Genomic DNA, 10917 nt, shown 5'->3' with positions numbered 1-10917 from the left:
TTCACTCAGTCTGGAGATAAATTACGAGATAAAATACTGAAGGCGGCTGAGTCTGGAGACGCTCGCTTCTAAAAATAAATCGCTCACTTCTCTTTAATTTTTAGTATGTCTAACCGTGTCATTAAAAAATATTACAATTGAGCCGAGATTCTGTATGTCGTCATTGAAATCGAGATATTATTTGAGCGACTCGTTGTAATAAAACATATTTTTTTAAGACTTAAGTATGATTATTTGAGTATTTGTTGAGGGATTTCGTAGCAGGATAGTTTTGGTAAGTTCCACAACAGATGAGGGTTTGAAAAAATTGTAATCAATATTTTAAAAGATGAGTTTAACAACATTTGTTAGCAATTGGCTAGATTTGTCTGTGAAGATTTGACAGGCTGCTTAGGTCTGCGCGCGCATCGTTCCGCCATTTTGAATTTCTTTCCCACTCCCGTGGCACCGTGAGAAGCTCGCAGGACGTAGATAACAGCTGTGAGCGCGAAACACTGCACAGCCTACCTCAGGGTTGTGTCTTGAACAAAAGAATTGAGTTTACTCAAACCTGACGCACACAATTCGAGAATACAGCTGTCGAAACTCAACAGTTCAGCGTTTCACGAGTGTTACGGCTGTAGGGAGTGGGTTACGAAATATTATCGATTTTTTAAACTTCCACTGATCAAGATAACTATCTCTGTGTTATAAAGTGTGTTCTCTTAGCTATTTTGAAAGTATTTACAAAGTGGTGTAGGTGCCGTGGGAAGAACGGAGTAAGTAGAAGAAATCGATAAACGCGTATTCTCTGGCACTCGCTCCCGTTGCGTGATGCGAAAGTGAGAAAGAGAAAGCGATACTCGGCTGGCTACGGTTACATCGCTGGAAGTCATTTTCGCTATAAAATATACAAATATTGACTCTACCACTTCGATTTTCTACATAAATTAAGGTCAGTAGCTTCTTCTTCAGTTATATATATTTTGCCATAAGTTTGAATATCTTACAATGTTTAACAGAGCTTTATAACAGAGCAGGTACGTAGCAGCTGATACCCTGATGATACACAATAGGAATATTACGTTTATCATTTAAGAAAATTCTAACGATGTGTGCTGTAGCATTTTTGTTCACAATAGCCTAACTACGAATAACATACCAATTCGATTGATCGATTAAAAACGTACGTGTAGACAATAGATGTAAAAATATATATTGATTAATAAATTACATTTTTAATTAATATGTGCTTATTTAAAATATTTAATATATATCTAAGATAAGTTTTCTACCTGTAAGCCATAGCTAATCCAGCCTTAACTACATTTCGTTCAGGGGCTACGCCTACGTAGCTCTTTGAGAAAGCCTCAAACAAGATGTTCTTGTTCAATAAAGACGTTATCTTTCGGTTTTATCTCGTGTAATTGAGTTCATCCTACGCTCAAAGTATAAAATAGAAAATGATTCGGAAGCATTTTTTTTAATTCTGTCTTGTAGTATGCAATGTTTTGTCTATCAAGATGGACAATTTCTATCTATTAGAATTTGACAAATTTCGATCATAGATCAGTAAAAATGGGCGGATTGGTTATTAATAACAGGCTCTAGACGGTATTAGTTAGACGGTAGTAGTATTTAAATATGTAATAAATATTTTTAATCACCAAATAGCTGGAAATACGTACAATATTTGCAGCCATACTTTCACGAAGCAATCAACGCAATTTCTATATAGCGAATGCTCTAGATTCCTCTCAATGCCCTTCATATATCTGCGCGTTTGCGGTAACAACTCTGCACTTGTTTTGTCAAAAACCATATCGCGTAGGATGTGACCTACTGGTATTATCTAAAAACGGTTTTGTTCAAGTCAATCAATCGGAAAAAGTATTTAAGCCAAGTCAATATCTACTCTATGGTACAACGTTAAAATATTTTTCCATTTGCATCCATGGAACTGATAAGTTGTTTAACATTCGTTAAGCCTCAGTACGCTTAATGTAAGCTCATTTGAATGTTGTCGCAATGTGGCATAAAGGCGATTTTACTTTGATAACTAGCTGTGGAAATGTTTTATGCATTACTGTGCTATTCGTTTATTACAAACGGGAACTTGCAAAGGCACAGTGTATTCGTTTCGAATAAAATGGTGTTTAATACTTCGTAGCTATGGCTGAAAGGGATAGAAATGGAGTCAATGAAGAGGTAGAGTCTTTGTATTGTACTTTACTGTGTTTTTCATTATTATACGAGTAGTATAGTAAAATTGAAGGTGGTAGAGCCCTTTGTGGTTCAACTCTGGAGGCACCACCGCCACGCCTATTTCTACCCAATAACAACAGTATTTAGCGCTACTGTATTATAGTTAGAAGGGTGTGGTAATGGAGACATTCGAGGCATTCTAACTGAGTCCTCCGGGGTAGCTAAGCACCTGTGGCCAACCTCAGGACAATCTTTTCTGGAATAGATTGCAGTCCATGCGCGGCAGTTGCCACTTACCATCAGGTAAACTGCGTGTTCGTATGCTTCTTCTATATTATACAAAATAACACTACTTTTAATATCGTGGTACAGTTATGCTGGAAATTTAATCAAAGATATTGTTTTGTTTTAGATGGCTGGTGGAGGTGACCCAAAATGGCAAAAGGACGCGGCGGACCAGAACTTCGATTACATGTTCAAACTCCTCATAATAGGAAACAGTTCTGTCGGGAAAACCAGGTATTTTATTCCCTTACATATATATGTATGATTATATGGAGACGGGTTAACTTTCTCATGATACGGGTTTAAAAATTAGAACTTCTTTTAGTACTGTGTTATGGTAGAATTAATAGTTGAACCTCCTCCATATTTTTTGTCTTGCAGTACTATTTGCGTTGCTATTTTCTATTTTAAGGGTGTGGTGAGAGTGAGGAAAACTTGGTATGACCTATTTTGTCCTTAAGAAACTAATAATATTGTTGGACTATTAATACTCTGTTGTGGTAAGGGAGACAGACTTTTCTGAGGCGTTCCAGCTTAGTCCTCAGGGGTAGCAGCGCATCTGTGGGCGACCTCAGGTAGGAATACCTAATCCTATCTGGGGTTGATTAAAGATGTCCATGGGCGGCAGTAGCCACTTACCATCAGGTGGACTGCATGCTCGTCTGCTACTCTTATATTATAAAAAAAAAAAAACTCTTTCGAAAGCTAATAGAATCACGGCCACATCAATGATTTGGCACAAAACAGGTGAAAGAGTGTGTAAAAGAGAAAAGATCATCGTGATGATCATCAGGACTGGCAATGAAAGCATCAACCTGTAAAAATACTCTTTTTTTAACCACCTCAAATCAGAATCCACTAGGTTTTTAGAAATAACCACTATTAGGTACTTAATTATTGACGAGGTATTAAACAGGTGGCACTTATCTACCTACTATAACTACGTAGTAATGGTAAGAACAGCGCAGTAACAGAAATCAATTATTCTGCTCCGAATACTACCATAATTGCATTTCTATGTCGTCGAACAGTAATCGCAATCTATCGATCGCTGCTATCAAGACACTTCAAACAAAACACTGTTGTCTTTCAGTTTCCTATTTCGGTACGCTGATGACTCTTTCACTTCAGCCTTCGTGTCCACCGTTGGCATTGATTTCAAGGTGAAAACAGTCTTCCGCCATGACAAGCGCGTCAAACTTCAGATATGGGTATGTAAATCGATCCTTGCAAAGTAATTAACGCCCGTTATTAATAACCAATCTATCCATTGTTATACCTACCACAGGTGGCAATTGTATGTGTACTGGAACTTGTCAAATTTTAATGTTCGGTAGGCAACATTTTGATACATTGGTTATTTGATTAAAAATTGTCATATTTCGTTTTTTGGTACGCAAAAATTGGACTGATTATTTCATTTAAATATATTGCTTTGAGTTACAGAGCAGAGTCAGCAATAAAACCGAAATAATATACGAGTACTTACGTAACTTATGAAATACAAAAGAAATTGTATTAGATTTTTAATAAAATACCATCAAATGATGCTAAAGTTTTATTTTACACTGATTTTCATAATTCAGGTACATAGTAAGACAAAATATTGATTAAAATTGTATGTCATGTAGGGATGAATATTTCTGTTAAGAATGTTACAGTTTTATTTTACATAGATTTCTACAATTCATGAAGTAAAATAAAATATTGCTATGATTGCTGATATCATGTAGGTAACGTATTTCTGTTGATAGGACACAGCGGGACAAGAGCGCTATCGTACTATCACGACGGCGTACTATCGGGGGGCCATGGGCTTCATCCTAATGTACGATATCACTAATGAGGAGAGCTTCAATAGTGTGCAGGATTGGTGAGTTTTTATTACACTTTGAAGGTGGTAGAACCCTTTGTGGTTCGACTCCGGCGGCACCACCGCCACACCTATTTCTACCTAATAACAGCAGTGTTAAGCGCTGCTGTGTTCCGGTTTGAAGGGTGTGGTAAGGGAGACAGACTTTTCCGAGGCGTTCCAGCTTAGTCCTCAGGGGTAGCAGCGCATCTGTGGCCGACCTCAGGTAGGAATATCTAATCCTATTTGGGGTTGATTACAGATGTCCATGGGCGGCAGTAGCCACTTACCATCAGGTGGACTGCATGCTCGTCTGCTACTCTTATATTATAAAAAAAAAATATCTATTCATGTTATAACTATAACAGCATAGGAATGAATCATCTTACATACTGAATTTAAAGAGATTGCAAATAATTTGGATTCCTCATCTCTTTTAAGCGTAAAATGCGCTAAACTTTCAAAAAAATTCAGACTAACAATGATGTCTCACTAATAACAGAAATATTTTTTATTGTTAATGTGCTTGTTCATTTGATTTTAGAGTATATCTAGAATATACCATATTTTTGTAGATTCTATCTAGTTGGAGCTAGATAAATTCTACATAAATTAGATATGTTCTAGATATAGCTCTAGCTAGACAAACTCCAAGAAACTTTAGAAAAATCTTCAGGAATTCTCTCTTGAGTTTATAAAAAATTGCCGATAAGCCAAGAAAACCTATGCTACTGCTTCTCACTTCCATTATTCTACATACCAAACTTCTATACGTTACAGGGTGACACAGATCAAGACCTACTCTTGGGACAACGCCCAAGTGATCCTGGTCGGCAACAAGTGCGACATGGAGGAAGAGCGCGTGGTCAGCCAGGAGCGCGGCAAGCAGCTCGCCGACCAGCTCGGCGTCGAGTTCTACGAGACCAGCGCCAAGGAGAACATTTACGTTAAGGTAAAAAACCCTTTCGGCTATGCTGTATTGCGTTGTCGAAATTTAGGAACGCACTCCGTGCTTGTTGATAACCAAGTAACGCCGTAATAGTAAGACCTGGCTGTAATAGGTGTATGCATAATTACCACAAAAATGGAATTTGTGAATTTTAATAACAATTCAGGTATTTAGGTGCAGTGGTCGCAAAATGGCATGACATCAAAGACAGTTCAGTCAGTTCTAAATCTTTCTACACCAGCGTAAAAATACAAGTAGATAAACCAAACAAGACCATCTACTGAATGTTTATAGAAATTTTCATAGTGTACAAGATGTCGAGGTACTCCACATTACGCTACTCTCCGTTATAATGATTGATGATGTAAATCTTTAAGCAGTACTTTAATATGACTAATTCGATATAACATTGGTAGATCCTACTACAGCGCTAATATATTTTGTTAGGTGAAATTCCTGTAGTCTATTCAGGGCACATATATGGCAAATTTATAAATGCAATCACTGGATCTTTAACAAAAAAATGTTGACTATATTTTGCAGACGGTCTTCGAGCGCCTCGTCGACATCATCTGCGACAAAATGTCAGAGAGCCTGGACTCGGAGCCGGCGATGCTGGCTGGTGGAGCGCGCGGACAACGCCTCACCGAGCAACCCCAGGGCAACAGCAATCCTAACTGCAACTGTTAGATGGTTTCAATGGCTTCGTTACGACTTACTTTCACCTTGGAAATACTGGATAACGACAATCACTGAATCAAAAATCAATGAATCGACCGATCAAACAATTGATCGATCTGAACAATCAATGTATCGATCGATCGAAACAATCAATCAACTGATTGATTTCGTCTTCTGTGAATGTTTGTCAAGTACTTTTTAAATACGATATATTCGTATAACTCTTTATATTAATAGATATTGAAATAATATGCGTCTAGTATTTTCAAGGATATGTTTATTTTGTGTGTCTACTTTAGTTTTACTAACTATTTTGTATTTAGTAGTATGATTTGAGTCAAGTTCCTTTATACTTAATCAAAGTTTTTTTATGAACTACAAACTAATCTAATTAATGAGCAATTATAATTATAAACTATTTATGCAGACACTAAATGTCGGTTAATAGGAGATAAATCTGTGTTCTCAACTGTACCTTTGCGTTTTAATCAAATGTGGATTAAATAACATTATAACTTAGGAAAATTTAAAAAATACCTATATTAAAAAAAAATGTTGAAATTTGTGTAACAATAATGGAAAATTATGTATTAGTATTATTAATTTAGGTGTTAGGTAGCGTCTATATTTCGAGCTGGAGTAGGGATCTGATACTTCTATAGGTGTTAATATTTTATTGTGAAACTTTTAATCGTTACTTAATTTTATTTGCCTAGAATTTATTGCTTTATTTTCTTAAATTATTATTGTTTGATTCTTATTGTATTCGAACTTTGTTCAACATTTACAACGACTATTTTAAGATTTGATTACATTTCGTTCATTGTGGTCGTAATTTTGCGCACCAGAAGTGTACGTTAGAGTTTAAATGATGTTGGCAAAAATTAGACTTGTGGAAGTCGGACCAAAGTCAAATTTCAACTTTATTTACAAAAAAAGGATTTTCAGAAGCGCAAAATATTTTTAGACATAATTTAAATACTTGTAATTCTGGTATCTTAAAGTAAATTAAATATTTCAGTTGTTTTGAGTAGGTTTGCTTCTTAATTAGGTGTAATGAGTGTTACTACATCTATAATGGCAAGAGCTGGTAACTTCAGAGAGTGTAGAATGGCAATTGGGAATTTTAATCACTGGTTCATTTAATGAGTTATGGATGATTTTATTACTTAAACGGCTAAGTTATGTTCGTAATTTTAAAACTATAGTTATAAGACCAAGTGTAGAAAATAAAAGATATGTTTTTCCTAACTTTATTTTAGTCGTAAAAAGCTTGTTTGGAGGCGTTTGGGAAAGAGTATTGAATCCTTATGTTTTACTTTTGAAAATCGTAGGTTAATCGATGTATCGTGCACTACCTTCTATAGATGTCGTACTATCTATAACTTCTGTCGTTACTAGCGCTTTATATTAAAGTAGACTTCGTTGCTTCGTATTAGATCAAATCGGTGGATGTTATACTATAACCTGTTATCTTTTAACGTTACAACTTATAGTTATGAGTATTATTAATGTTACATTCAGTGTGATTACTGTAATGCGTATAATCGTGTAATGTAATGCTTCGATGTCTTGGCCTCCAATTGAAATGTTAAAAATCGGTTATTCTCTGTAGCTGAATAACCTTAGTGTAAATACGTTTCGCCGATGTATAAACAACTGTAAAGTATTATATCTACTTACTATAAATCTGTTTGTATTCTTGTTACCTACTATGCTATGTAATTAAGTAACTATAGGTGTTTATTTAATCACAGTTTTGAGTATGTAACATATTATAATATCGTGAAACCTTGCTATCTCGCATCTAGTTGCATACATTTTTCTAGTGTCCATCATGTTCTTCACGGAACTGGACTATATTTATTATCTGTAGAAGACATAGACAATACAATTTATATCAAATTCTGTTGATACTGAGCACATTATTTTTTTAGAGTCTAATACTAAGTATATTAGTTGTTAATTTCGGCATCTATTGATGAATTGTAAACAAATATACGTACGTAATTGTTTAAAAACGTATAATTAATTTTATTCTACTGTTCCAATTGAAGCTTCGTAATCTGCTGTATGTATTGGGATATAATAATTATTACATTTAGATAAATGTTATTTACCTATTCGGTCTTTTTGATGTTAATTGTATCTTCCAAAGTATACCAGTAATATAATGGCATCAAATCGTGAGTCTGCAAATAGGACTGTATTCTTATATCTATACAATGTATCAATACCGATTGATAGTTTCGACCAATACGAACTTTTGTATGTCAATTGAGAAAATCAATTACATACGACGTAACTCAATATTGTCTAAGATCCGAATTAGGGACGACTTTCACCGTTCATACGTTTTTATTCGGAATTAACTCAGTCTGAAAAAATAACATCATGTTTTATTACGGTATCTAATAGTGTCGCCTATCAAACTCTGCAAAGTAATGATGTATGACAAACTTAAGGAGTAGGCTCATTTTTAAGAAAATATACTTTCAAACATTCTCATACCAATTTTGGAGTTTGTTTTTTGATCATAAACTAACCAGGATTTGTTAAGCCAAGCAATTCGAGATATATTTTTTAACATACTTGAAATAATTTTAATTTAATTTTATCCATAAATCAGATGGATGTAGATCATCCCTAATTCGGACCTTCTACAAAGATTGATAACGGATCCCGTAGTATGTGGAATGTAAAAGTAGAATGTATTGTATCTAGCGGAGAGTCCCTGTAGGACGAAGGACGCATATCGTAGTGAATGGCTTAGGTAGAAAAATATTCTGTTTAGGCACTGATATGTCAACATGTTTGTAAAGACTTCAATCATAGATATGTCCTTCCTTAGCGCGTTTAAGATTGGTAACAACGATAGGTGTGAACTCAAATGGAACTAATTCGTATATGAAAATTTATATATTTCAATCTTATTATGATAATTTATTTTGATCTAAAATTGTTATCTGTAGCTATGAAAAGTCTTTTTTATATAAAGGCCCTGCAAAAGGCTTCAAGTTCATTCCTGGTCAAAATTGTTAAAGAAAAATTAAATATCCGTTTTCGAACCGGATTTTTTGGATTATTCATCGTTATTCAAAAATAATGCTACATAAAGATGAAGGCGTATCTACGAATTGAATCATGAATCCAGAGATATTATACTTTAATATAATATTAATATTGGATTTAAGATAACCACCATATTATTTTCCTGTAATAATTTCTCACAAGCTTCGACTCACTTAATAAATAAATCAATTAGCTGTATTCAATAATGTACGTTAATATATTTGTTGTGTGTTAATAAAGGAATTATTTAAAAGATACAACTGTGTAAAAGATTCACGAATATAATATACGTATACATATGATATGTTTTTTTAATAGTGTAATTGTTATATTGTGTCATTTATTTGTGTATAGCATGATTTATTTAAAAACAAAGAGTTATTTTAAGTTATCTTATATTATCCATAACCAATAAATAAAAAACATTATACTTACGTCTCCAGCATATATTAGGGCCGTTTGAAGTAAGTAACACTTCATTTAATATTTATACATTATCTGCAAATAAAATCGTATTGTTCAATAAACTGTCCGACAAGTAATCTATCTCAGAGGTTAGAAATAAGAAAAGTAAGTAATAAAATATTGAACAAACCCTTAACCCCTCCCCCCCCCCTTAGTCAATATTTGTTCTTATTCGTATAAAATGTTATTTTAAGATACCTTCTCGCATTTTTCTTATAGATACTCAAATAATCGACATGTCTGTTCTTTACTAATAAGTAATCTTAACCAATCTTATTTGTGTCCAGCAAAGTTAAAAAAATCACAATTGATACCTCGCTTACCTACTTGTCAAATTTTGAGCTATCTTAGGTAAAAGTTTGTTAAAATCGTTTATTACTAACGGGTGTTCATGCCAAGACCAATAGGTGCCAATAGTCATGACAAAAAAAAATTGTTTATTACTTTCAAATTCTGTGTACAAAACAGGTGGCAAGGGTTCCTGTACTGGGTTTGAAATCTAATTTTAGTCGAGAAAAAATTAATGATTACAATGGAGTTAAGGTATGTTATAAAAGTGTGTGAGAGGGAGTTTGTGCGTTGCGTGTATGTGTGCGTTGTGTGTGTGTGTGTTGTGTGCGTGTGTGTGTGTATGAGTGTGCTGATAGTTATTGGTGACTGAGTAATCTCAAAGTCGAAGGCGTTATTCTAAGTAAGAAGTCACAAGTCATGTATATTGCTTAACATCTCATACGACATCACACACTAGATTGCAACAGTATAAACAGAAAAAAACTGATTTCTACTTGTACTTGTAAAAATAAATATTGGTAAGTATTTACAGGTAAATGATGCATCAATAGTTGTAAATTCCATTAATTTTAATATGACAAAATTATACGCAAATACTGTAGGTAGTGGACTGTTTGTATAAGTTATGTCTTCACATATCTTTTCTTTGATTGGCGTAGCTTAAGAATATGCAGACAGTAATCAAATGGTAGGTACAGCAATGCTAGTCGAAGTAGATCTTAAATAGTTGCCGCTCCAAAGGAATAAGAGGAAACACCCTATATATTATTTTGCATAGTTTACGCCAAACTACTAGTCCGCTCAGAAGTTGTTGCGAGCGGGTGTATTATACAATTTGTTATGGTGACGGGGTCCATTTCTATATTCAGAGCGGACTAGCAGTTTTACGCGGACTATATCTAAGTTCTAATACCTGTAACACATAGCTGTTGTGACATAGATGGCTGCAGCTATGGCGCGGTATTAAACCACGACGACGATGACGATGTCTACCACCTTTACGGTTTTTATCAAAAATAAAAAAATAAACTTCTAGAATCTATAATTATCTATAGTGATCTAAGAAAAAGACCATATTTGAAGTAAAATACCAAATGATCGGTAAATTAAAGTTCAATTCCAATTAAGTAATAGGTGT

The 10917-nt window shown here is 34.3% G+C and overlaps 1 protein-coding gene across 2 annotated transcripts; it reads left to right on the top strand.

Moving 5' to 3' along the window:
* The first annotated feature begins 423 nt into the window (after nt 1-423).
* Rab3 (RAS oncogene family member Rab3) lies at nt 424-9325 on the top strand. Of its 2 annotated transcripts, none has more exons than XM_073084461.1 (6): nt 424-934; nt 2597-2703; nt 3563-3680; nt 4224-4342; nt 5102-5273; nt 5814-9325. In XM_073084461.1, exons 2-6 carry the CDS (start codon nt 2597-2599, stop codon nt 5958-5960), a joined length of 663 nt encoding a protein of 220 aa, XP_072940562.1. In that variant the 5' UTR covers nt 424-934; the 3' UTR covers nt 5961-9325. The 2 variants fall into 2 exon arrangements, with proteins under 2 accessions (XP_072940562.1, XP_072940561.1); XM_073084460.1 differs by lacking the exon at nt 424-934 and adding an exon at nt 2036-2187.
* Nucleotides 9326-10917: the final 1592 nt, after the last annotated feature.

Source organism: Epargyreus clarus, unplaced genomic scaffold, assembly GCF_041222505.1.
Source record: "Epargyreus clarus isolate Ecla_fem2 unplaced genomic scaffold, WU_Ecla_fem_2.2 ptg000021l, whole genome shotgun sequence".
NCBI classification, from domain to species: domain Eukaryota; kingdom Metazoa; phylum Arthropoda; class Insecta; order Lepidoptera; family Hesperiidae; genus Epargyreus; species Epargyreus clarus.
Note: the sequence above shows the minus strand (reverse complement) of the source record. Positions and strands in the feature narration are given on the sequence as shown.

What these genes read in the sequence shown, in the direction of transcription:
- Rab3 (XM_073084460.1), top strand. Translation starts at nt 2,152, where the DNA reads ATGGCTGAAAGGGATAGAAATGGAGTCAATGAAGAG. An exon ending in TTCAATAGTGTGCAGGATTG is followed by an intron (nt 4,343 to 5,101) that starts GTGAGTTTTTAT and finishes TATACGTTACAG; the next exon opens with GGTGACACAGATCAAGACCT. An exon ending in AGGAGAACATTTACGTTAAG is followed by an intron (nt 5,274 to 5,813) that starts GTAAAAAACCCT and finishes TATATTTTGCAG; the next exon opens with ACGGTCTTCGAGCGCCTCGT.